This window comes from Drosophila willistoni, assembly GCF_018902025.1.
Source record: "Drosophila willistoni isolate 14030-0811.24 chromosome 2R unlocalized genomic scaffold, UCI_dwil_1.1 Seg167, whole genome shotgun sequence".
NCBI lineage: Eukaryota > Metazoa > Arthropoda > Insecta > Diptera > Drosophilidae > Drosophila > Drosophila willistoni.
The window spans coordinates 8142771-8170500 of NW_025814050.1; the positions used below are offsets into that span (position 1 = coordinate 8142771).

General features: G+C 35.1%; 3 protein-coding genes across 5 annotated transcripts; 2 read left to right on the forward strand and 1 right to left on the reverse strand.

Annotated features, from left to right (window-relative positions):
- Positions 1-1955: 1955 nt before the first annotated feature.
- LOC6644144 (sodium/hydrogen exchanger 9B2) lies at positions 1956-18924 on the forward strand. Of its 3 annotated transcripts, none has more exons than XM_023176543.2 (6): positions 1956-2137; positions 13455-13715; positions 14051-14159; positions 16698-16946; positions 17007-17179; positions 17382-18924. In XM_023176543.2, the coding sequence occupies exons 2-6, from the start codon at positions 13467-13469 to the stop codon at positions 18660-18662; spliced, it is 2061 nt and encodes a 686-aa protein (XP_023032311.1). In that variant the 5' UTR covers positions 1956-2137; positions 13455-13466; the 3' UTR covers positions 18663-18924. The 3 variants fall into 3 exon arrangements, with proteins under 3 accessions (XP_023032311.1, XP_015033533.1, XP_002067025.2); XM_015178047.3 differs by having other exon boundaries at positions 1956-2133; XM_002066989.4 differs by lacking the exon at positions 1956-2137 and adding an exon at positions 13239-13311.
- A 48-nt stretch (positions 18925-18972) lies between these two features.
- Positions 18973-25794, reverse strand: LOC6644145 (HEAT repeat-containing protein 1 homolog). The gene is made up of 4 exons (XM_002066990.3): positions 24519-25794; positions 24178-24455; positions 20358-24110; positions 18973-20293 (listed from the first exon to the last, which is right to left on the reverse strand). The coding sequence occupies exons 1-4, from the start codon at positions 25688-25690 to the stop codon at positions 19146-19148; spliced, it is 6351 nt and encodes a 2116-aa protein (XP_002067026.1). The 5' UTR covers positions 25691-25794; the 3' UTR covers positions 18973-19145.
- A 180-nt stretch (positions 25795-25974) lies between these two features.
- Positions 25975-27716, forward strand: LOC6644146. Its single transcript, XM_002066991.4, has one exon. The coding sequence runs from the start codon at positions 26082-26084 to the stop codon at positions 27405-27407; it is 1326 nt and encodes a 441-aa protein (XP_002067027.1). The 5' UTR covers positions 25975-26081; the 3' UTR covers positions 27408-27716.
- Positions 27717-27730: the final 14 nt, after the last annotated feature.

Sequence of the window (27730 nt, forward strand, 5' to 3'; positions counted from 1 at the left end):
ACTTACCAATTCAAAGAACATGGCTCTAAGACCTTATCAATAATTTGCGATTAGCGCCGTAATAAATTAATCCATTTATTCAATTGATTGAATGCTTTAAACTCAGACTAATTGAGTACTGGCTAGAATTGAACAGAAATAATCTTAATCTAAAGCTATCAATCATTTCGATTGCATACTTTTCCGAGTCATATATTGTTAAATATATTCATTAATGTCACAGAAATCAGTCAATTCATGTTTCGATCAACTTGAGTTAGGAAATTTTCGTTAATCCAAATTGGTCAACTTACTTAAAGATACCCTCTAAGTTAGGTGAACTAATGGAATCTACTTTAATTGTTAGTAAACGGGTTTTTTCTCAGTAATACTTAGTATATCTGAGATTATAAGAATAAGAATTTACATCAGATGTGCTATGTTTTAGTCATGTTTTTATCATTAGTGATAGTAATTTCCAAAAGTATGTACATATTTAGCCATAAATAACAGAGCATGTATTCTATGAATGAATATGAATGCATTAAGAATGTATTCATATAATACTCTGATAGATATTATAGTACTCCCAAAATACTAAAAAAATTCTAAAAAAATTATTTCGCTTAATATTAATTAACATATAACATTTTATATGGTTAAAACTATAGTTTTGAACTCATATCTTTAAAATTAGACTTCTGATTTTTAAAAATTTCTTCTGTATTCTTTTTTAAAAGGATTCTTCGATTTTGCCAAAATTACAATTTTAGTTATTACATTAGCCAAAACAATAAGGAGATATCCATGAGATGCAAATAACTAACTTAAGCGACAAATTTAGAAAAGAATCTCTACGATAGGAAAACTCTAAGGGTGATCAATATTTTAACGAAATAAGCCTATAAAAGGTACAAAGTTCAAGATACAAACAAAAACAAATTCACTTTTTATTATTTTTTATATATGTATGAACTTTCCTTCACTCTACTTCTCCACAAAAATATTAAATTTTTTACACTTTCAGTTAATATATCATTAAATTTTTCATTAAAAACAGCAATATTTTTGGTGTTTTTTAGTTGGATTTCGTGGTTGACTTTTTTAAGGAAATGCTAATATATATTAATAATCTAACAATAACTTTAAATCGACAGACACTTTTGTGTTAGTTAAATTTAATGCTCTTATGGAATTGGTTTTAGTTTTTGACATTAAATATATAGAGTCGTTAGTGCCATATATTTACAGGGTATACAGGTAAGAAATAACGATAATTTTCTATTGTATTGTATTGTATGTAGGCATTGTGGCATGAAGTAAAGTTGTGACATTGCATTTAGGGTCAATAAATTCCTCTACGTGATAGACTGAATTTATGGCAAAGTTAAAAGTCAAGTGGCTTGAATGCGTCTAATATGAAATATTTGCTTATGAATTTAAAGCAAACCGCCTACATATATATAATTATTATATATTGTTATATAGAAATAGAATTTGATATAAAACCTCTTTCAAGAAATAATCGCAGCGATTCAATATTGACAAGTTGAGTCTTAAGTACTCAATTCTGTTTAAACCTTTATTTTTCGTTTTTTTTCCTTTTTTTTTGCCACCAATATTTGATTTATATTACAGAGTGAAATCGATCGATGTTCAATCGCTTATGACTTGATGCCTTTATGTGCTCACAATCAGATTAAATGAAACTTACTAACTCAAAACAACTTCGGGTCTTCTTCGTGGGCCCAGCGAGTGGGCGAGAGAGTAAAAAATTGTCAACAAATTTCGATTCTTTTTCCCCTTTCAATATATATATATGTATGTATGTAGTCAGTCACTGGCATAACCCACTTACACACACACAGACACACATACACGGATGCACAAGTGTGCGCCCCGTGTCTATATAAATTGCTGGCAAGAATTTGCACCGATTTAGTCTTATTAAAGCGGGCCGTGAATCGCGGATCGTCTCAGTCATATTCCAGTCTTCGCGCTCGTTACGTGAAATATGAAAGTAAAAGTTTCCGCTTATTAATTGCAAGCAATTTGAATCGTTTTAAGAACATCATAAAAACTTATATATATATATAGAGAGATATACATTAGTGACATTGTTTAAATTCTTGATTGGAGTGTGCTCAACTCAAAGTATGTAGGTTTCCTTAATCTTAAACATTACATCAAATGAATGCATCTTTTTTGGTGACTTTTTGGTTAGCAAAGCAAATTTAAAAAAAAATGCAAATTAAAATTTTTGGTTTATGTTAATAAACAATAACAAATTGTTGTTATTGTTGTGTATTTGCATACCAAGTGCAGGTACCGCAAATGAACGGAAAGTGAATGATTTCTTAATGCTGTTTTTTGTTTCTTATTCAAATGATGTGTTGTAAAAACAAAAAAATATATATGAATATTTTTTTTATATTTTATATATACTACTCAATCGTAAACTTGCATAAAAACAGGAAGATAATTTGCCAAGTGCCACCGAATATAATTTTTAATTTATGGCATGAACTTATCAAAAAAGTTCAACAATTAATATGAAAAATGGCTTAAAGAAACGGAGAGGGGAGAGGCAATTTATTGATTAAAATGCTGATTACTTTATTAACATATTTTTATAAATTATTACAAAAAAAAAAGTAAAAACAAATAATAATAATTAAATGCTTTCATTAAAAACATTGTCGCAAAAGATTACAATAAATGAATATGTTTATTGTTAGATTTTTATAAAGACGAAAAAGAAACAATTAATTATTGTTTTTGTTATTGAATAATTGTGTCGATACATTTATTATCTCTCTCTCTCTCTATGTACATTTTTTTTGTTCTAAATGTTTTTTAATTTTAATATTTCTAGCTAAAGTTCGTTAACATTTTTAATTAATTTCAAATGTAAGAGAAAAACTTTGTTTCTCTTTTGTTGTAGATAAAAATGTTTTTGAGGAGGAATATTGGTTGACTGTAAATAAAAGATGTAAAATAAATTAGAGAGTCAAAACGAAGTCAAAGTGAAAGTGTAGAGAATTATTTAATAAATATTTTAGTAGTGGATTAAATACTATACACATATTGATTCATTTAATAATCGCAATATATACAATTGTCTGAGAATCTCCCAAGTGAGCCATTAAAATTATGCACTTTTAAATTACGTGGCTTAGGCTAAAAAAAAAAAAATATTTTTAGATATTTGCCACATAAATCGCAAAGCTTAAAAAATTATAAATAAAAACAACAAGTATTGCTAATACGTTTATTCATGTTCGAATCTTAGAAATGAGTAACGAACTAGGTACTTTTGAGTAAAACAATACGATAGTATTTTTTACATGATTTCGACCAAAGCCAAAATTATAAAATTTTAAAAACATTAATCGAAAGATTATTCAGTCATTGGGAACAGATTTGGGGGCAAAAATAGGGAATATAAAAGAAACAATAGTCAAAATTTAATTTTGATAAACTAACTTTTGAGATTTTTGCCTTTTTACTGAATAAGAAAACTTTTGATTATCAATAGCCCAAAAATTCTTAAAGCATTAAATTAATTTTACTTTTAATAAGTTTAATTACCATTTTTTTTCATTATAACATTCATACATTTGTTATTCAGAATGTTATTAGTTTAGCTGGCGTGCGGTGCGTATACGTATTCTTCTAGACTAAATTCCCCAGAGCCGACTATCCAGCAATTCTGCCACATTGTATTATGTTGCTAGCAGTTTCCGTTACTATTTTTTTTTTATTACAAATTTATTTGAAATTAATAAATTTACATATAGAAAGGCCGATCAAACTTCAAAGAAGTTTTTATTGAATTAGGCATTGAATTAAATTTTTATTCGTTTTTTGTTGACCGGGCCTTTCATTTGCTTATATGCTTTATTTTCAACAATTCACATATTTCAGTGGGAATTATTTGATATATTTGTATACTCAGTGGATACCTAAGAGTATCATATTTTCAATAAATATGTCAATAAATATGTTAAGAGTCATATTTTTCGTTTGTCTTTAAATAAATCGAGTGTGATAATTAATGCCTAGAAAATGGTGTCAATTTTATTTCGCTTATATATCACAGATTTGAGTTAACTTCTTATCGATAAACTGATAAGTTTTTTATAATAAGAAAATCTCCTAGTGAAGCAATAATAGGTTAATCAAAAATGCAAGTCATTGCTTTACATTAGGTTAGTTACATATCATTAGATATTTCATAATGACATAAAGATATGTAAAAAGATAGATTGTGTCATGAACTAAATTTAAAATCTTCCGCCAATAACAATGGAGAACCAAAACCAAATCAGATAATGGCTATTAACTGGTTAGATGTCATTCTCAAGACTCAAGAGGCAAAACCCCCAAACGACAAAATTTTACAAACACACATAATTAAAAGTGAAAATGTTATCTAGTTGGAGTCGTCTTGAAGAATTGTACAATTAACAGTTACTACCATTAGTGTATGTTCAATGAATCAAAACTGGCAAAACTAGAAAAAAATAGGCAATTCGGATTACTCGAAATTGATAATGTTTTTTGGTTTTTGTTTTTTTCGGTGATTGTGTTTTTTTTTTTTTTTTTGCTAGAGATAACCACTTGAATGGCCAACCGGACGAAGGGGCGTTTTTTTTTTAGTGTTTCTACCGATCATGGCTGATTGGTATTCAAGTGGAGGATAGGTTTCTTTTGTTTAATGAAACACTCGTAAGTGGAGTAATCACAATATTATTTCGAGATCTTGATCGGCTATTCAGCATTCGAAATCAATCACAATGCTAATAACAGCAAACAGTAGTAGGGCAATACAAGTCAATTAACTGTTTCTTTAGACCCCGATAAGAGAGCCCCAATTTCCGATAGCCAGTCCATGGCGATCGCTCATTGTCAACGACAACGACAATTTTATATGGGTTATGTTCAAGTAGTTTATGGATTCGTTTTTATATACCATACATACATATATGGTTAAATCTTTTCTATAGCCGTTAAGGGCAAAGATTTCTTATCAAGTTTTAAACTTAAATTTCATGAGATAAGCTTCAAGTCAATAAAATTATTATAAATAAATATATTTATATATACACATACATATGTATTATATGTAGGGCGATCAATCATTTAAAGCCTTTTATGTATGTTATAAATTATTGCAAATATATGGCTTCTGATAAAATTGTGAAAGATTTTTGAGGCCCATAAAAATTGGCGTCTCAATCGGCCAATTGTTAACACCAACCAGCCAGTTATAGATAATTTCCTTTATTATAAATTTGTATTTCGCTTCATTTGCTAAAGTCATTTAAATGCGAATACGAGTTATAAACGGTTTCAATTGAGCTCCATCTGATTGTGATCAATTGAACAGTTTTTTTTTTTTTTTGCCATCGCGGAGTACTTTTGCTTTGACGTCAAACTTTGAAGTTATAAAAGGCAGAGCACATGGTGTTGGAAAAAAAAAGCAAATCAATAAATTGGTTAACGTTTCCAATTATCTACGAGATTGATGCAAAGCAATGCCCTAGTTAGCGGTATCTTTTCCTTTTCTGCAAATGCCTTTTTAACATCGTCAACTGACAGTTCAAACGATTGACCGATTAAACGGTATTACTTCACTTTAAAAAGTTACTTCATCTTATTGTTAGACAAAGAGCCACGAGAGATTATGACGATCGTTCTTACCAAATGTTTTGCCGGTTTGTTCGCTTACTAACTGTCGCTTAAGGCAACTCTGCAGCAACTGAGCTGTGGCATCTTCTTATATAGTAACTTGAAGCGAGTCGGTAAAAACTAAAAAATTCTCTTCTCCCCCCTTTTGTTTAATCTCTAATACAAACACTGTAGCTTGACCCGAAGGTAGTCGGTAAATAAAGAAAGTTTTCAAGGCAGAACAGGTGTGTGGCACGTGGTGCACATGGTCTTTATGTCCAGGTCTTACTGCACTTATCATTTAAAAAACAAAAAGATGGTTGTTTGTCCCTTTAATAAAGTTTGTTAACAGCTATCTTAAATTTAAAGGTAGTCACAATTATACGGGAAATTTAATTTAAGCTCAATGGTCAATGAAACTAAAAATAATACAATGTGAACCAAGATTAGTCATGTGGGAACACAAAATTTTCCTTTGGAATTTCACAGTGCCATAAATAAAAAAATTTTCAATGGACATATTATAGTCTACTACTTTTAGTAAGCAAATACTGAATATTACCTAGAATTATCGGTGATCTTTTGTATTTACTTAAACTATAAGTGTTATTTAGTGTTTTAAATAGTCCAAGATGATGGGATACATGTCCTTCGATATTCCGTATTAGTTGTTTATAAAATATATCGAAAAAAATGTTTTTTTTATCGAAATCAATTTTATTATATCGAAATTAGTTTTTTTCTAAAAGTATTATATGCTATTTTTAATTACATTTAAAAAACTTTTGGAAATCAGTTAGAAATTGGCTAAAATACAGTCTGAAAAAAGGCTGATTTACTAAAAATATATGTTTCAAAATAAAACATTATCTTAGGAAATCGTTTTTGACCGCTTTTTATTCAAGTTAAAAATTGTAATTTAGAAAGTAATTTTCTAATTTACACTATAATACCGTCAAATGTATATGTATTTAGCTTTTGGCTAAGTCCAGGACTGCATCCAAATACTCTAAAATTTGTAGAATTTCGTCATGTTTTATTTTCAGTTAGATCAAATTGTTATTAATGAGTAATTTTGTAAACACGAAGAACAAAATATTTCAACTGTTTGTTTCTTTTGATTCCAAGTATCTTGCAAAAAAAATTTGGTTTAATTTTAGTATCAAGTTGCACTTAAAAATTAAAATAAATACATTAAACAACAGACAAATGATTAAACAGCCAGTCAAATATGCAATTTCATTGGGAAAATGGGATGCGAAAACGTATATCAATTACGTCAAATTTATTTGATAATTTAATTAACAGAGGTTTATTTGATAGTGAAATTGATTGCAAAAGGCTTTAAACCGAAATCAGTTCTAGTGTAATTCGTTATAAATCATCAATTGATGAAACAGCAATGTAAAAGCTGTTTCAAGTGCATAAATTAAAGCATAGTCAAACATATCAAATTGGACTAGAAGGTCGAGATCTCAGTTTAAACAGCGATTTCGGTAGACGGTTATTTTGACGACTTTAAAGTTACGCATCTGCTAACTGCTGAAGGGGACAAACTTCAAAATTTTCCCTAATTGAATATGCCTTTGGATTCGTTACCTTCATGAGCAGAAGGCACCAATAGTCATTGATAATTTGATAGAGGTTTTTATAGGTTTTTACGTTATTAATTTTATTAGTTTAGATACATATGTTATTAGATAACAACTTACTTTAGCTGTAAATCGAGAAACCAAAAACAAAACAAAAAGAAAGAAAAACCAACTCAAATCAGTTAACATCACGAGCATGATTCGCTTAATTTGGAATTTTCCCTTTTTTTTTGAACTGGACTTTGTTGTTTTATTAATTGAAACATGTGACAAACGCACGCGATAAGAACGAATATACACACCTGACTTCTCAGAACAAAAACCATTCAAATTCTTTAGTCAATGGACTAGCACATAGAGGCATGTGCTTTAAGTTGATATTAACCCAAGTATTGTAACTCTAAGAATTTATTTATATATATACATATGTATGTATGTACTTGGGTATTATATCAAATATGTTAGACAATGAATTGTTTTGGGTTCTTAAAAGCAGATTAGATTAATATAACAACAATCTACTTGAATTTTAATGTCTGGAAAACTAATTACAAAAACAAAACAAATAAATAACAATAATGCTCTAGACGACGGCTCCAGGTCAATGAATCACGTCACCAAAAGCTGTTTGGCCCCCTCACCATCCCGCCGCCCATTTATAATTAGCCAGAGTAACTTTTTTTCTTTTTTTAAAAATCCGTGTCAAAAATTAATGCTTAGCCGCTCATTGAGTTGTGAAACGAGGCTTATAAAGTACTACACAGAGTAAGAGAAAAACCTTTTCAGTCGAAAATGGTTTTGCAAGGGTCGTGATAACTGAGTAAGCGAGCGAGTGGGTGAGTGGGTGAGTGGGTCAGTGCCTAACTGACCCAAGTTAACTATTAAATTTGCTTACGCCTATGCCAATTCCGATCAAAAATCATGTCACGTAGAATCCGTTTCTGTTCTTGGTTTGTTTTTGTTTCTCTTTTTTTTTACATTTTGTTTCGGTGCCAATGCAAAATGCTTTTTGGTGATGGGCAACCTCCAGCAAGGTCACAGCTGTCAAGTAAATGTAAAACGAAACAAAAAACAAAAAAAGCAAAAGCAGAGGGCAATCTTTTATACTCTTAAAAAACTAGCTGATTAACTGAGATGCATTTAAGAAAGTATGGAAACTTTTTCTACCCCATAAAGTACAGGAACCTATATATATTTGCCTTATTAGCTTACATAGCCAAGTCGATCTAGCCATGTCCGTCTGTATGAATATCTAGATCTTAGAGTCGATAAGAACTAAAGGTTCTATCAAGGTCCACTAGCTTTCACACTTTATATTTTACGTATCATTATAAAATTTGGTACACTAATATATGTTATCAATATCCAACAAATAAGCAAATTTCAGAAAAAAATTGATATAAAATAGTCAAGTTATACGTACAAATGTATTAGACCAACATTAAATGAACAGAAAGATAACAGAGTAAAGTTTGTGTAATTAAAAGAGTGAAAGAGACAGCCTTAATTTGTCAAACACTATGAACTTCATATTTTATATACCTCTTTTATTTTAAGTATGTTCCCTTTTGCCTACTTTGTCGCAAATTTCCAATCAATTTGGCTATACCCTTTCTTTTGAAAAGTGTACAACAGCGAAAGTTAAGTTAAATGAAAATTAGTCAAACACATTATGTAAATCAAAAATCCCCGCCAAAAACTGAAACGTAACACAATACAACAATTAAATATCCATTACGTATATTTAAATTCAAGTCTTGCAATTTTATTCGTTTTGTTGACTCGCATTAATTCATTCACTTTGTCTACTTAAATATGTATGCACATAAGTACTTACTTTTAACCCTACAAATTCGTATTGATATCTGAATAAGCAATTAAATCTCTTTCTTTCTTTTCTGCGGTTCAATGTATATTTAAATATACAAAATGGGATTTCATTAAGAGTTAACTATTTTTTTTTTTATTTTCATTTGTGTTGTCTCAGCTTCAGACAGCTTTTGCAACGAAAGTTAACTATAAAAATTAAAAAAAAGAAACATATTTTATACTTAAATTTAAAACAAACTATAAGTTAAAATTAAAAATAAAGGAATTCTTTTATAAAAACAACTGATGCTTAAGCAGTGAATATTTAAAGATTATTCTCCTTTTTTTAAAACAATCACTTTCATATTCTTAATTTAAATTCAAACCTGTTAGAAAATTGTTTGAAAAATTTATTATTTTACATTTTGCTACAGCATATTTTTCATTTTTCTTTTTAATTATTACTTTAGTAAATTAATTCAAAAGGTTCTTTTTTATATAATTTTTATTGTAATTTGGTTTATTTGTATATTTGTTTTATTTTGTATATACTTTTTTTACTTACCCATCTGCTTCATTTTAGATAACAAATAAAAATCAGGTCAATTGTGTGGTTTTCAATAAAACATAAAAAAAAACCATAAAAATATGAATAAAGGACATTAATTCAAATTAAGTACCTATATAATGGATTTATTAATTAAAGTGCTCAGTAGTAGCAAATTAAATGAATTTACATACATGCGAAAAAAACAGTAACATTTAAATTGCAAAATTTATTAAATTGAAAGCAAGCGCCTGTTGCATATATACATACATACATAGTTAATAGAGTTACTATATTCCATTAACTGCATATACCCCAAAAACTCCAACTCTTAACTCGGGATACAAATGCAAATACAAGTACATATATGTATATACTAACTATATATAGGTAGATATGTATAATTTATGTGTGTGAGTAAAAAAACAGTAATAAATGATACGTGAATGCTAATTAATCAGCTTTGTTTGCCATTCACACGTGATGGCAAGGCAAGTTGAATTTATTTTTTGTCACCAAGACCAAGTTCAGACCAGACACGCGTGGATTTTGGCCAGGTCTGGCAAGACAGACAAGTCAGTTAGTCTATGGCTCGGTTACTACTACCACCTGATCTGCAGACATCTGACTGTGTTTGTATGTACATAAATATTGTCTATAGCAATTTTTGATGTGTATTTTCATCGCTTCGTTTTTTTTTTCTTTCTCTTTTTGCAAATTACTCATATCAATATCTCAAAAAAAAAGGGAGAAAAAAAGGCGTTGAAATGGAGCGCTAATTAAAGGCGAAAATTGAAAACATTGAGCGTGTCTGGTCAATTATGCAGTTGTGATTGCAAATAGACATTATTGCCCCTTCTTTTGATACCGATACGTATGTATATATATGTGTGTATACTTAGTAGACCACTCTCTTACTCTGACCGAGGACTATGTCTATATTTAGTGTCTCAATCAGAGCGTGAATAAAGTCAACAACAAGTTGTTGCACATTGTTTAATGTCCAAGTGATTGATTGGATATCAAATAATTGTTTAACAGCCAATGCAAATTCATTTAGCATTGAATTTCAATTCAACAGTAAATAAATGGATCTTCTTTGTACACATTATTCGGTGAAATTAAATAAATAGGAATATATAATTGAGGGATTTTGCATTTAACGAGTCTTCGAAGCTCTCACTTGTTGGTATTTGTATAGCACTTGCAAATAGTAGTTACAAAGTTAAGTTCTAAAACTGAGCAAAGCAAAAGATGTGAATGGAAATTTATCGTTAATTTAATGTTATTTTAGTTCAAACTAATATTTATTCTATATGCTAATATGGTAAACAATCCTAATTTAAGTGTTCTTTGAAAATCTGGAAACTTTTTTAAAAATAAGGACATAAGTATGTACCTATAGTAGGATCACATTTAAAGACCATAGGAACATGGCACCGAACTTATGAAGTTGGGTTGATGGTATACGCAATTATAACGTTTGAAATGTGAACTTTAAAAAAAGGTTTATTGGAAAAACTATAACACAAATGCTGATCTTGATTAGGAATTCTATGTATAGAATCCAGGAATGAAATAATAAAGAATGTCTCATAATCGATTTCAGTTCAATTTTTTGTGTCTGTTTGTTTTGATGTGATGATTCAGTTTTTTTAATATGATTTAATTTAACATGATTTAATTGAGGTCTAAGTACTTTTCCTGATATGTTACATGTTGGGTGAATTATAAGTTTAAATTTGTTTATTGATTTGGGTAAAACTAAGCAACTAGTCCAATGTTAAATTTAAACTTTTTCTTCTCCGATATACCTAAATTTACTTAATAATAATACATAATAACTTGTAAGTCATTTTTGTATTATTTCATTAAATTCTTAGACGATTTTTGAAACATTAACTCATGTTTTTTGCTATCGAAAACATACAGTTTCAATATTATATCGACAATTTGCAATTCATTCAGTTAAAAGCAAAGCTCTTACATTAATAATCCTAGTGATTAAGGGTATGCCTACTAATTTGAACTCTTGCCAATCTGTTTTAGCTACATTTAGTTGTAATTCTCAACTAGTTTTAGCATTAAAGATATGGCTTTAATGCAAGGTTTGATTTAAAATTTCAAAAACGTCGTAATCTAGATAGAGTTCATAAGAATAGTGCAAACTTAACACTTAAGACTTTCTAAAGTGTTTTCTGGAATGTATTTTCATACATTGTACTTAAGTAAATATTTGCTTAAATAATATAATACACACCTAAATACATTTGTGAATTATAATAGTGGCATATAAAATACAATTGTTAATTATTTATATAAATAAAGAGAGCAAGATTTCTAATATAAGTAGTAGTATTTACCGCTAAGCTAACCCTTAGAAGTTTTTTTTTTTAAAAAACAAATATAAAACTTTTTACTGGTAGCTGGAAAAAAACACACACACACAAAATCAACATTCCCCTGGATGGATATTTGTTTGATTGCAACTAACGAACCACATGACTAAATGTCACATTTTGTTCTGAATTTGATATAATATACATATATAAATATAGCCAAAAAGAAAAAACAAATATACGAGGAGGGAAAAAATGGTAAAGAAAACAATAACAATAATCAATTCAGCCTCATTATTTCGAGACACAAAACTCACGTGAATTTATTTAGATAAAATGCGTCATAATGATAGGTGAGAGGGGACAAAAAAAGGTACAAACTCACACACACACACACATTTCCTTTAATATGAATACTCTATTAATCGCCTAAAAGAGTTTATTCGATTGGTTATCTATTTAGTTAGGTTTATCCAAATAGAAGCTGATAAAGCAGATTTATTGTCTTTGGAATAGTAAAAAAATACATATTCACTTTAAAACACAAGTTTTCTTTAATGAAAATGAAGCAGAAATAAAATAAGTTTATTAAAATTGAAATTTAACTATTTCAAAACTAATCCACGATCAAAGTAAAACAGAATTATTATAGGCAATTTATATTTAAGTGATAACTTTATTGGTTTCAATAAATTTAAATAATGATTCAGGAATTGGGATATATGATTTCTTATTTAAGGGATAGTCCAAGCTAAAATTTATATAGAACTCATAATGCAAAGACACATAAGCAGTTTGAAATAGCAGAGAATTAGAATTAGAATTTGAAAGCTTTATATATTCAAAAATTTGCTCTTAGTCTCTGCTTTTTAGTATGAATGAGCTAAAACCTGTTAGAGTTTTCTCTACTCTGATAAGAATCAGTGTTTTTTTTTGTTGTTTACTATATAGAGTATGACGAATTCGTTAAGATCTTGCTGATATGTTTTATATTTTTTTCCATCTTGGTCATCAAAGCGAGAAACCGATGGGATAATCATTGACAAAGTTTTTACATATGTCGACGACTGGGCGATTTGGTGATATAATTGAAGCTAATTATTGTTAATTTTTATAGAAGTTTGTCTGATATTTTTTGTTGCTGTTGCTGGGGATAAATAAATATTTGTGTTAATCTTTAACGTTTTCACAAGTTCCCCACAAACGGCAACTGAAATTTTACGGATTGGTACACCAGCTGTACCGGCGACAGGTGTAGCCTAATGAATTTATTTCATTGCTAAACGCCGAACGAGATAGTTGTAAAAATCGTTTCGTCGTATCGAGACATTGACTACGATTCGCGGCGCATTGTTTCGAACCAATGTTTATTGTAAGGCACACACACACACACAGATACACTCGAAAATTCCCTTGCCCACCATCATAAACCCCTTTTTGCCCCCTTAAATAAAATCCGTTTCGGTTATTTGTGATAATAAACAATCTTTTTTATTCCGTTTTTGTTTTTCGTAGAGCCATAAAACGATGACGGCCCACGGTGAGCCAGCAACCAGCGATGAAAGCAACAGCAATCCCGTTCATCCGCCCGTAACTAGCGATGTACCCTTGCCCAATGGCAATGGCAATCACAAGAGCACCATAGTCATTGAGAATCAACCCAAACGACGTGTCAGCATTATCTCGGATCCACCCATGATCGCTGGCGGCGGTGTCATCGGTGGCGGCTATGACAATATTGCCTATGAGCAAAATCCGCGTCGAAAAATTTCACAGGTGAGATGGTTGGCGGGACAGAGAAGGATTTTAAGTGGACTAGACTTGTGGCGTACCCACATTTCAGTCAATTGCCCCCATCCATGTGCATGGCGCTGCTTCGGTAACTGGCTGCTATTGCTATTATAATTAACTTGCTCGTTGGGGTCCCCCATAAATTTGGATTTAGTCGCATTCGCCTATATGCCCACATATATATACGATTTAATGACAAAACTCTATAAAACACAGAAAAACTATATATATATTGATTATCGCATGACGCACGTGTTTTGATAATGCCCAATGTATGTGACAGTACTCATAATTTGTATTTTTTTACTTTCTTTCCAAAGTGCTCCCAACATTCGCACACAGAAATCGGTCCGGCGCGACGAAAAAGCATACTCAAGGACACTCCCATTCATGATAATGAAAGCGATCGAGCCTCAACACATAGCTATGGTAAGTGATATGAGTCTTAAGACTCAGACCCTTTAGTTCAAAGTGAAAAATAGATACTTCGAGTGCTTTAAGTGAAAGACCTCAAATAAAAAAGTTGATTAGAAAATTTATTCATCGTGAAAAATGCTTTTAAAATAGTGAGTGTAAATCTTTGGTGTAAAAATTTCAGATATGTATAACAAATACTATTTATTTAGTCAAGAAACAAAAAATAGTTTCCATTTTTCCTAATGCCCTGATTGAAAGCAAAAACAGTTTTTTCAATGAAATAGTTTCCTCTACATGAACAATGTGCCAAAGGATTTATGAGGATTAAAACTGAGTACCTAAAGGCCCATACACCATATCGACACTTGAAATAACGCTTAAACAAACTTTGATTTTCCATAAGTTTCAGACTGATAAAGCAATTTTGAGTGCCAACAGAATTCTGTCCAAATTGTTTTAATTTTTCATTTTTGTGCAAAAATTAAATAGTTCTACATCAATCAACAAAAAGCACGTTCGAAATAAAATAAAAGATATATATACATTTAAACATATGTACATACATATGTGTGAAAATTAACAATTTGGGGACAACATTTTTATTAAAAATTGCGTTCCAACGAGTGTCTAGACATTTTGGAATCAAGTTAGGGAAATGCCACCCTGACCACGCTAAAAATTAACGTTCTTAAATTATTTTCTTGGTTTTTTTAGGTATGCGTACTTTATGTACAGAATTTTCAAGTTTGTCGTTGAATATATATTTTTATAACTTGGCTTTTCTTCTATTAGAACACTGATATATAGAACTAATGTGGCACAAAAAATTGGAGCTGTGAAATAAAAACTTTTCTTAATTTTCGTTTAAATTCTTGGTTGAAGTCTTGTGGTTTAAGTTTATGAGCACCACTGTATGTATGTACATATCTATATGTACATAGAATAAAAACACTTTTTAAAGAAAAATAATGGCAATTCTCAGATACAGGATGTATTGTTCAAAACAGGTCTTTTTGGGCCAATAAAAACTATATAAGATTTATCCGAATTTAATGAAAAATATAAATGTAATTCGTATAGTAATTAGATGTCATTATTCATATTTATTCTATAGTAAAAATTAGAGTCGTTAAACATATAAGACTTAGATCAAAAGAGTCAAATATTACATGCAAAGTTTATATTTTCAATTGGCTCCAAAAAATATGCTTAAGCTTTATTAAAAACCTTATGGTATGCACTTTATCTTAGTTTTCCTAGATTTACAAACTTTGTTAAAGCGTACAAACATATATGTAGGTGTATTTTTAATATTCAAGATTTTAGAAAAGAGTGCTTAACGTTTGATCAGCGATTTTTATAATAGAAAATAAAATGACAAAAGCTAAGATAATCACATTTTCGGTTCATAATCTCAATACGAAAACCAACAAATTTAAGTTATTTGGGCGTCAAGAAAATAAGAGTTTACAGTCAAAAACATTGACTTATTTATGGTAACTCTAAAGCTTATCTAAATGATTAGCATTTCAAAACTCTCATTTGAATTCTGCAATTTTTTGTCCTATATAACGAATCAAAAAAAAGTATGCGACAATTGAAAAGAAGAAATTTTAAGAAACTAGAAACTTTATGCATAATTCTTCACACAGTTTTGGAAAATGTTCCTTGTAAAAAAATCTTAAATTTCTACAAAGGACTAGAACTTGACAATTGTTTTGTGCTTTCCAAAAGGTCGATAACAATGTTTCGATAAGTGTATACAGTAAATAAAGTCAGGGTGATGTTTATCCTTTAGAAATGTTTACTAGTCACATTTATTTGGATCCTGCAAAACATTTAAAAGATTAATGAAACATTTTATCGTGCTCCCTAACGTTTAGATATTTCAAGTCTAAGCAATTGAACAGGCAAAGTACTTAAGTCCCATTAAAATTAGCACAAATTATTTTTAAACATACATTTTTTTTTGTTGTGGAAATTTACAATAAAATATTTATACCTGATGTAAACAGAGATCCAAATGACGTAGAATATGAGAAAATTCCATAATGATTCGAAGCATTTTTCAAGGTAAATACCAACTATTTACCTAATAACCAAACAACAAGGTATTTAGCGTTAACTAACTGTTATTTAGTTGATAATTGGCATAGCCGTTAGGCTTAGTTCAGGGTGAATTAGTTTACCAAAATTTTTGATTTAATATCAATTTTTTGTTGGGCAAATTTTCAAGCCCGCCCACGTCAAAATTAAATCAATATATGTTTAGCAGAAAGGCAAATACATCAACTTTGTCTATTTCAATTCAATTTGCAATCATCGAGCAGGCCCACACGGTTAACATTATCAATTAGCACAGTCAAAGGCACCGGAGAAGTCCACTGACTTTCTGATCTTATTGCGCAGGTCTTGGGCGTATACTAAAAATCGATCGGATCGAATATTTGCCCATATTTTATCACCTAATTAGAGTTGATGATATAATTTTTGTTGTTGGTAAACAATATGCTTATCAATCATTTTTTTCGATTTCATATTCCCTTCTAGACTATAGAGGCAATGCATTGGATATTCTGAATGCAAAATACAATGGTCATCAGATGGGTCAGAGTTCACAACAAGGCAGCAATGGAGCCAACTATGTGGAAGAGTCATGGATGTACACATTCTGTCTGAAGTGTCGCGGCGAAGAGCCATCAGCATCATGGGAACCACCATTCTGGCAAAAAGTATTCCCCTATCCCTTGTGTCCTACCTTTAGGACTGTATCACGTTTGATTTCCCTAATTCTTATTGGTGAGTTAAAAGCGAAATTCTGATAATTATCTTTAATAATTGGCAAAACTTTGTTTGTAGGTGTCCTAATATGGGTCACGGCCTTTGTGATCATTGGAGACTCAGCTGCCCCTGGTGGACAGCTTTTTGGTCTTGTTGTGCTGACTGTGGCAGCCAATTTCGGTGGCTATTTGATATCATTGACCACATTACCAAGATTAATTGGTATGCTCATGGTGGGCATATTATTTCAGGTAAGACAATTATTCTACTAGACCTTTCTCTCCGGATTTCTAAAAAAAAGTTAATTTAGAGCATACATATTTAGCTTAAACTCATAAATTGATCTACTCGAAAGAGATCAATTTAGTTCTCTGCCCTTATTTAAATTAAACCTTCTTTTGGGAAATGGAAAAGGTATTTTAAAATTTAGTAATTTTCTAAATTTTTTTGCAGAACGTTGGCTGGGTGGATCTCGATGGTGATTTCTCCAAAGTCACAGGACATTTGCGTAAATTTGCTTTAACCATTATCCTAACAAGAGCTGGTCTCGAAATGGAGCCGAAAGCATTTAAGAAAGTCTACAAGACAATTCTAAAATTGGGCATTGTGCCATGGATAGTGGAGGCAATGGTAATGGCTGTTATGTCGCATTTTCTGCTGGACTTGCCATGGATTTGGGCCCTTTTGTTGGGTACCATAATAGCTGCTGTATCGCCGGCAGTAGTGGTTCCTTGCCTGTTCCGTTTGAGGACCAAGGGATATGGTGTGGCCAAGGGTATACCCACTCTGGTGGTGGCCGTTGCCGGTGTGGATGATGCTCTATCGGTGGCCATTTTTGGAATTATAAGCACTGTGATGTTCTCGGACAAGGGACTCGGCTATCAGATTGCTCAGGCGCCAGTTTGCATTATTGGTGGATTAGGTTTCGGTGTCGTCTGGGGCATGTTAGCTCGCATCTTTCCCGAAAAGGGCGATGCTTTTGTGGTGCCGCTAAGGACCCTGCTACTTTTTACTGGTGGCTTGATGGCCATCTACGGCAGCGAGGAGGTTGGATTCGAGGGAGCCGGCCCGTTGGCTGTGGTCTTTTCAGCTTTTGTGTCGAATCTTTTCTGGTGCAAAGACGGCTGGGATGTGGAGGATAATCCAGTGTCCACCGCCTTTGAGATTTTCTGGATGATCTTTGAACCCATTCTGTTTGGCATCACGGGAGCCACCATCAAAATACGCGAGCTGGACTCGCATACGGTTTCCATTGGAGCCGCTTGCATCTTCACAGGCTCTATTCTTCGTATTCTGACCACAGCCGGCATCGCATTCGGTGATCGCTTGAATGTCAAAGAGAAATTCTTTGTGGGTCTCTCATGGATGGCCAAGGCCACAGTTCAGGCTGCTCTCGGACCAGTAGCCCTGAAGCATCTCGACGAGAATTCCACGGACGAAGAACGCAATTATGCCGCAATTGTTCAGACAATTTGCGTCTTTAGTATTGTTCTCACTGCTCCATTGGGTGCCATTTTGATATCCGTGACGGGCACTAAATTACTCACCAAGACGAAACAGCCACAGGATCTGACCGGCTGGCGTCGCAGTCATCGCCCGTCCATTCGTGATATTAGCATCATTGACGAGGAAGAAGAACGTGAAGATCCCGAAATACCCGAAGATAAGGAGACGCAGGATAATACGCATAACAATGCGCATATTCCTACCATATCCTATTCCTACAATAAGTAGTAATAGAACAGGGGAAATAATGCTTACAACTTCCCCAACTTACTCCTAACCTGTTGATCAGCCTGTTGTATGTTGCATAAAGAAAATTTGTTAATATTTAGTTTTATGGCGCATTACATTCCAAAATATAATTTAAGTTAAATTGACAACGTTTGAAGTTTTAATTTTGAAACAAAAAAGGCATCTAATGCGAATGGGAAACCAATTTTGCTGCATCTTCTTTTATTTAAGAAGCTTTAATATAAATATATAAGATCTAGCCTTTCACCTTGTAGATCCTTAGCCGTCCTTCCAAATTATAATTTCAAAATTTAAAACTTGTAGAAACATATTTGCTTTTATATTTATGAACATAAAACTAATGTGCATTAAAATATAAATTTTAGGTAATAAAAGATAGTTTTAAATTTAAAAATTACTCAGGTTAAACTTTAAATTGTAAAAAGAATCAATTTCTATTTACAAAGCCAATCAATTTAACTTTTAAAGATATTTCTGGACAGGTTCACCTAGAATAGTTTCCAATTCCTGAACAGCAGATCGTGTACTCTTCTCCACTCGCTCGTGCTCATCCTCCAGAAGTTCAGCTATAAATGGCACCGTCTCGGGCAACAAAGGAGCAAAACTATCACCCAACTTGCGGGCTATGGCCACACACGTGTTGAACGACAAAATCCGCACCTCAGGCGTTTGAGTGCGTGTCTTAAGTAGCACTTGGGCATTCAGTTGCTTCCACATAACATCGTTGGTGGCCACAGCCAATTGAGCAATGCAATCAGTAAGAGATTGCTGAAGGGGTTCGCTTTGCAGAACCAATTCATTCTCGAGTTGATCGACCAGAGGTTGCATCAGCGCATTGAAACGATGGTCATTAATAAAATCGTCATTGCAGTGCAGGAATACATGATGGAGGGTGGTGAGGACAGCCTTCAATAGCTCAACATCATCTTCGACCTGTTTGGCGACAAATTGCCTTCTTAGAGAGTTGTGTTCATGCACCAGCTTGGACGATTCCTCTACACATTCGCTAGCAAAGAGCACAAAGAGCGACTTCAGGGCCTCGGCAATGCGTTGCGTTAGAAGGAAATATGTCAATCGTGTCTCCGGCTCATCCTTTTCCAGCGCCCACTTGTGCAGCTTGGAGTACATGGGACGGAAACTGGTTTCAGACAACTTAAGTATCCAAGTGACAAAGGTTTCACCAATATTGGCCTCAATGGCTGACAATTGTGGACGGGCTAAGGAACGACCACGAACTTGTAGCCGGAATTCCAAAGCCTGTAGGAACAGTTCACTCAATATATCCCGCACTGGTTCCAATTGAGCGTTTGTGTTAATTTTAATGCACTGCAGCAGTAAATGTTGCATGAGATGACCCAGTTCATCATAGGCTTGGGCCTCCAAAAGACTTCTATAGCTCTTGGCACAACTGGGCACCAAAATGCGCACCTCCACACCGTTAACCAAAGCAGTCCATACATCTTTCAGCCGCAACTTCAATGCCTGAGCTCGTTTATCCCGTTCCAACTCCGGGTTTTCCAATTGAACAGAGAGACGAACGAGGCCCGAAATAATGTCCACCAAATAAGGACCCAAAAAGAGAGGCAAAGCTAGGAATAGCTTATGGAAAGCTGCAAAAAAAGTATTGGAATTAATAACAAATAAAACAAGAAATGGAAAATTTGTTGTACTCACCGGTAACCAAGGTGGAGCATAGATAGTCGGGACCTTGCTTTAACGTATTCATTTGCTGTACTTGCTCTTTAAGCAATTCCACCAATTGTGGAGCGAATTTCGGCAGTTGGGCCAAAGCATGGGCCTTGAGAGCTGCACAAATCTCTACCAGAGTGAGTACTACATTGCCCACGACGGCCTTGGGCACATTCGAACGTCTCTTAGTGATTCTAGTCAAAGTGGCCAACAGGGTGCGGCATTCCTCTAGGTAAGTACGTCCATAACGATGGGCTAGAAGCTGCAAAGCTTGAAGGGCTGTTTGCTGCAGTTGTGCCTGTTGCGGAGTACTCGATCCCTCTGACTCTAGAATACCATTGACTATGGCATCCAGAGGACTGAAGAGTACTCCAAAATGTGAAACTTCGCAGGCCTCAAAGTAATTGCTGGTCGAGTTCAACTTTTGAACGAGCAATTCCAAAACTTTAATCCTCACATAGATTAGATCATGTTGCAGGAGTTCTGTAATGACGCTGATGAAGTATTGCGGAGAGAGGAGTCCAATGGCATTGTCCAAAACATCGTGTACATGATTGGACAAGACACGCCAATATTTCTCCAGAGACGGTGTTCCCGCTGCTCCAAGCATGGCATCATTAACCACCGTAACATAAGCCAAAGTCTTTAAAATCAGATCCTGATAGTGAGGCAAAAGTTCACTGGGATTTGATACAGTGCTCATTTTCGTTTGGAACTCCTGGCTGCTGCTCAACGTTGATAGATGATCCATTATAAGATATTTGTAGTGACGGAGTTGTTTGAACGTTCTTGTGCGTACATCAAAGAGTTGATGTTCTGTGGAGAGATATGAAGCAACTCCTTTGCTGGCACTGGACTGGGATTTGCCAATATGAACAGGTAACTTGCTTAGATAGTCAAGCAATTTGATAAAAGTCTCCAATATCACGGAAGAGTTTTCAAACATCATTGTCAATTCGCGAGCAAACTCTAAACGAGATTTGTCTGTTGAAATTTTCTCCTCCATCAAGACTTGTGACTCAAAAACAATGCACAAAAACTGCCAAAGATGCTCCTTGGGTTCGAGAACCCTAAACAATGTGGCATAGAGAGGTAATCTTCGATGGACTGGCACATCTGTGCATATATCAGAGAAGACCTTTAGCACCGGAATGACCAATTGTTCCCGTTGGCCAGCTTTAGTTAGCAATATGGGTACAATTGACTCGACCACATTGTGAATAATATGCAAGCTGAAGGCATCATCATGTCTGGCCACAGATGAGCCCACAAAGGTGAAGATTTCCACAATTTTGTGCAGCACTTGCTGTGGATATAGCCCAGCACAGTGGGTGAGGAAAAGCAAAGCTTGCTGCTGGGTCTGAGGATTTTGTGTATTTCTCAGACACTGTACGACCTGTTCGATGCGGAAACAAGATTCGGGCAATGCTTTGGCCAATTGTACTCCTGCTGCTTCGGCAGTCTGACAGCAATGCAACAAACTGGACAGAATCAATTGTTTGGGATACTCGGCCGCGCTGTGTTCCTCCAAACTGAGGCAAGCCTGAAGCAGTTCAAAGAGTGGGGGAATAAGTAATTCAGCTCCTTTCAGCTGTTTCTTATGCTCCAATAGCTCGAGGAGAGTCATGCCCTGTTTCCAAGCGGAACTTGTCAAATCCAATTGAGTGGCTCCAGTTACGCGTCGCTTTGTTGGCTTTGTTTCCGTTTGCCGTTGTCCCTTGGTTGCCATCTCCAGTAGCATGGCCACCAATGGCTGGCATTCCAAATTGCAACGTTTCAAAAGTCTGTGACCGGCCAGAAAGATGCTATCATTATCAGATTTTGTGGCTGCATCTACTAAAAGCTTTATTAGTTCCACCTTATGCTTCGACTGCAATTTCTCAAAGGTTTCGGGTGTGAGAGTATTGAGCAGCAAGCATGGTATGGGCTGGAGTTTCTGCTCCAATTGAATGTACGAATCCTGATATTCAAAACTCTTCGTAAACAGATCCCAGGCCAGAGGTTTGTGCGATAAAACTTTAAGGGCAATGCTACCCTCAAAACGTTCCACAACTGATCTATAGATTTGACTATAAGGCCAGGGAAGTTGTTTCAATTGCGATTGATTGACAGAATCGCCGGAACTAATCCTTTCCAGAGCCGAAAGTCCCAAAGGCAAAAGTGATGTCAACAATTCCTCGTTATTCACATGTTTGAGGGCAGAGAGCAAGGCAATTGTGAAAACTGGAGGCTGCTTTTCATCCGTTGCGAGTTCCACAAAGCAGCGACGCAATTTGGCTTGATTTAATTTATCCTGGGCTAATGTCTCTGTACTAGAGTGTCTCGAAACCAAAATGGTATACAATATCAAGGCATATTGATCTTGATCTATTCCCAATTCGCTTGATCTTTGCAGCAATTGTTCTACCAGGTGTATAACATGTTTTTCCTTAACAAGATGTTTCATTAACTTCAACGAATCCAAGGCCAAGAGACGTAAAGTCTGCAAGGGCGAAGCACAGGCATTGGCCACGCGTAGCACATGCATTAAGGTGCAATTCAGTGTGGGATCTCTGCCCCTGACAACTGCCTGAAGCAAACAAAATCCTTGCAATCGAATCATTGCATAATCCGCGTCTTTGGGCCACACCTGCGGCAATCTTTCATAGATAAAGAAATTGCTTAGGAAATTAAATTTCTGTTGAGGCTTGTGGAATATACAATTAAGGCACTGCATCAAGGCATTTGACCACTCTCTTAGGTCGTTGTGATCAGAATGGGAGTTCTCTGCATACACATGTCCAGCCAAGATCTCAATCAAGAGAAGGCAAAGTTTTAAATCAGCGGATTGTTCTGTCCACGATTGGGCTGCTAATTTTTTGGATGACCAACTTGTATTACTCGCCAAGGTTAATAGGAAATCCAAAAATAATTGAAGCCTGACATGAGGTGTTTTATGCTTTGCGGCCCATTTGAAACTAAATCGTTTACTATATTGATTAATTTTCTCAAGCATTTGCAAACTCTCTTCTGGCTTTAGCTGCCTCTTGGCATAGGCTGTCAGCAGGAGCAGTAAATGTGTAAATTGAGATGCTTCTTTTAGATAATTAACTCCTCCATGCTGTTCCAAACTCTCAAGAAGTCCCTTGTCCAGGTTTACTTTATCTCCTGAGCTGCTCGCAATCACATCCAAAAAGTTCTGACGATGTGCTACCAAATTGAAGTTACTGAATTCACGTTCCACCTTCAGTGGTTTCAAAAATGGAACACGATTCAACACAAATTCACTTTCTAGCAATGCAACCAGAGCCTGATGATGTTGCTTTCGAAATTCATCGCTTGGAAATAGTAAGGGCATCAAGGCCAATAGCACTAGATTTTTATCATAGTGGTCGCTCACATTAGCTGTGGTCAAATGTTGCACGGCTTTCGGTATTACAGCAATCCAATCTTGTGTCTCTCTATGGGCACGTTGCAGGAGACGACAGAGTATTTGAGCAAATGTAGCTGGGGACTTTAACATGCCAATCAAGTCATTGGTATCAAGCGTTAGCAAGGCGGCTACAATATCTCCACTATCATCTTGCAATCGATCTGATAGACATTCTTCCAATAGATTTAAGCTTCTTTCCCGCTTAGAGGGAATTTTTAAGTTGCGTAACAATTGTTTCACTCCTTTCAAACGCCAATCGGCACTATAATGATAGAGTTTCTCATAGGCCAATTTGGCCTTTTCATCGGTTGTATTTAAACGGAAACCTAAAAAGAAAGAAAATCAATTATTGTAAAAAACTTTCAGGTCATTTAGAATAACAATAAGGATTACCAAGAGCCAACTTCAAAGCCTTTTCACGATTGCTTGTCTTTGATGTAGCCCTCAACGCTTCCTTGACGCTCAAGTCAAAAGCTTCGGGGAATCGTCGTTCCAATTTCTCCATAAATGCGGAATACCAAGCCTGAAAATTGGTCTTCTCTTGCGGCATTTCCTCATCATCAGAATCAATGACAATTGTGTCTTCGTCATCTTCATTGGAGTTGGATGGGGTTTCTATAGATGGTGTGGCATTGGCTATCTCAGTCTCTACATATGTGTCAAGAAAGCAGCTGAGGATAAAGGAGAAATTTAATAGGATAGCATTTTAGTTGGGCTTAAATGGTATAACATACTTGATCAACTGTTGAGCACCGGCCTTAGAGAAGGGTACATCGCCAATGAGACTATCCAAAAATTGTTTAAATGTAAGCGAAGAATCCTCGTCCTTTTCCCTGATGGCGGCAACGGAACCTCGTATCAGAGGTATGCAAATTGGTTGAATTGCTATATTATCCTTAGCCAGCGAGGCGAGGCATATAATAAGCCACTTCTGGCGCACCAAATTCAGAATGGTTTCCGATTTGAATTCTGGGTTGGCACTTTTTTGCTTATCATTAATCCAAATGAGAAGAAGCAACGATGTGGTATGCAGACGCTCGAAGGGACAATTGGCTATCCTCTCTAACAGGGCATTGCAAACTTTGCTCTTTAATTTGGTGCGGGACACCAACTGGGCAACTATCACATATGCCGCAGCCATGAAATCCACAGTCTCGGAGGCTAATCCTTTTAGCAGTGGCTCTAGTATTGTGGTTATATGCCAATCCTCAACAGGTTTCGCTGCCTGCAGGGCACCTACCACGACTGTGGAGTAGAAATTGATTTGTGTTTGCAGCTGGTGAGCACGTGGACCCAACTCTTTGACCGCTTTGCGTGTGCTTTTGCAAATGAAACCCAAAAAGGCTGGACTAGTCGCTGCGCGATTGATGATGGCACTTTTAGCCAGGGTCACACCGGGACGCTGCAACGGGCGCAGCCATACCCAATTGTTATCCGACTGTCGCAGTCGCATGGTCTGGAGCACTTGAACAAAGATTTTTGTTTCATGATAGGGCAGGATAAGAGCCATCACATCGTCGCGATTATACTCATGCACCTGAAATCTTCTTAGCAGCCATTCAAAGGCCATATGTGCAGGACGAAGTAGTATATAGGGTGAAAGCAGACGCAGGAACTTGGCAATGGCTGCATCCAGCATTTTGTTGACCTCCGGCAGCTCTACGGAACGCTCCAATGTCAAGGTGGCCTCATCGTAGAGGGTCAACTGAAACTCCTTAAAGGCGGGATTAAACTCTGTAAGCTCCTGTAGGCCAGTTAAACCAATTTCATAGATGGCTCGCCGGTCTTTGGTGGCCGCCTCTTTGGGGTCAAACAATATTGATGCTCTGCTGTGAGCATCCGCTAGTGTTCCCGCCGTCTGCGGCGCTGCCAACTTCTGCAGCTGCTGTGCCAAAGATGTACTCATCGTTGGCCGAGCTTTTAAAAACCTTAATTAAACGGGAATATATTAATTTAATTCTCTTTTTTTGTTCTTGCTTGTTGCGCGCCACGTGCTTGTGAATAGAGCTGCAAGTCCATCGATGTGGTGCGATAAATCGATATTTTTCATCGCTTTTATCAAGCGATCCCACTGCCCATCTCTACTTTTATCCGACACGAACTGTTTTTTATCCGCACTAAAATACTGGCGCCACTGTGGCAAATTAGATTGCGACAACTCTAAACATAATTCCGCTCATCTCTAGCATCATTCCAACAAAAAAGAAACATAAATTAAATTTTTGACCAAGCAAAACGAAAAAAAAAATTAACAAATGCGTAAAAAGCCAGGAAAATTTTAGCAGTATTCATTCAAAATGAGTGCCTACAATCGAAAGATGCAGATGCTGAAAAAAATGAGCCTCGGACAGCTGGACAGTGACATGGAAATGGAGGACGAATCTGGTTACTTGTCCTTTCGAGCGACGCACAATTCAACCGTGGAGGCGCCATTTTTAATAGACCAGGAAGAGTTGGAGAATTGTCAAAATGTGTCCAATAGGGGCTTGGGCTTATCTTCCACACAATATCAGACGCCAGGAAGTGGGCCAATGGTCGGCAGTTCGTCACACTTGTGGAACAAAATTAAAAGTTGTCCCATGGTCATTGAACATGATAAGAATCTCAACTGCGCCTTAGAAAGTGAATTTTCAACAGGCGAGGCACGAGAAGACGAGACCTGCAAGTCACCGAACTGCCAGCAGGTGCATCAGGCAAGCAAAAGAAGGAAGCTGCACTTTCAAGCATCGCACACAAGTCCCAAGAAATCGAAAAAACAACTCTTTCCTCCTCCCCTGGAGCCGGATCGTATACGACGAACACGCTACTACAATGGCATGGAACAGTTGGATATTATTGGCATGCTGAGCAACACTTTACCCGCCATGCAGTGCATTTTGAGCAATGTCAATTCCCAAACGCTGGACGTAATGACTCGTGTATCCAAGCGCTGGGAACAGGCGCTCTATAAGATTCCCGCTGCTGTGGAGCGTTTGCATAATCATCGCTTTAAAATGAACTTAACCAAAGAAAATCCTTATGTAGCAAAAAGGGGACGCATCTTGTCCAGAAGTAATACAATTGTGCCATTACATACATCAACTATCAGTAATACCCATGACAAAGCGCTAGCCTATGAGAATCCAATTGCCAAGCGGCCACAGGACAAAGAGGAGGAGAATTGTCACTTGGTGGAACAGAAGCAAAGGATCAAGTGTCCACGTTGCGGCAAAGGCAGCAAAGTGTATCTCAGAGATGTGCCTTCACCTGGAGGTGGCGGAGATCGAAGCCTGCTTTCACAAACATTACCCAATTTTAGAGATAGATTTGCTTCTTCATCGACTGCTCCACCACTTGCGCGCTTTCTCTCGCTGGATCTAGAGGAGGCAAAGGAGGAGGATGCACAGCCCTCATCATCGTCGACATATAAATTTGGTGAATGCACGAATTTCCTATGCAGATTCCGTTTCTGCGTACATTGCTATTCTCAGCCTCATCCGGGCGAGAAATGCCTGGTCACCGAGCTCGGTACGCCATCCAAAGTCATGATGCCCAGTGAGAGATTCACACCGCCCAAGCAGCGGCCACAGAACTACAATTCCAAGCTGAGTCGAAAGAACTCATTGAAACGTTTGTGTTTTTAAATTTATTAATTGTCGTTTTAGTATTACACGCCAAGAAAGAGAACAAACTAAATCATCATCAACAACAACAATTTATATAAATCTCATTGATGTATTATTTTATAACTATGTTCGAATTTCGTTCTGTTTCATATTCCATTTTGTCAACAATTTTAAATCACTGTTTATCACACACCACACCAAACACACACACACACACACATTCTATAAATGTTAAACGAAAATTCTGTACCTCTGTGAGATTAAGTAGACACCTAAGTATTTTTTACAATTTTATTAAAATAAACAAATCGAACTTTTATACTATAATCATGTAATAATTG

Bases quoted from the DNA above. Each gene is read 5' to 3' on its own strand.
- LOC6644144 (XM_002066989.4), top strand. The intron at 13,716-14,050 runs GTGAGATGGTTG...TTCTTTCCAAAG, and splicing joins CGCGTCGAAAAATTTCACAG to TGCTCCCAACATTCGCACAC. The intron at 16,947-17,006 runs GTGAGTTAAAAG...CTTTGTTTGTAG, and splicing joins GATTTCCCTAATTCTTATTG to GTGTCCTAATATGGGTCACG.
- LOC6644145 (XM_002066990.3), bottom strand. From the start codon at position 25,690: ATGAGTACATCTTTGGCACAGCAGCTGCAGAAGTTGGCAGCGCCGCAG. The intron at 24,456-24,518 runs GTATGTTATACC...CTTTATCCTCAG, and splicing joins GGTGCTCAACAGTTGATCAA to CTGCTTTCTTGACACATATG. The intron at 20,294-20,357 runs GTGAGTACAACA...CTTTTTTTGCAG, and splicing joins ATGCTCCACCTTGGTTACCG to CTTTCCATAAGCTATTCCTA.
- LOC6644146 (XM_002066991.4), top strand. From the start codon at position 26,082: ATGAGTGCCTACAATCGAAAGATGCAGATGCTGAAAAAAATGAGCCTC.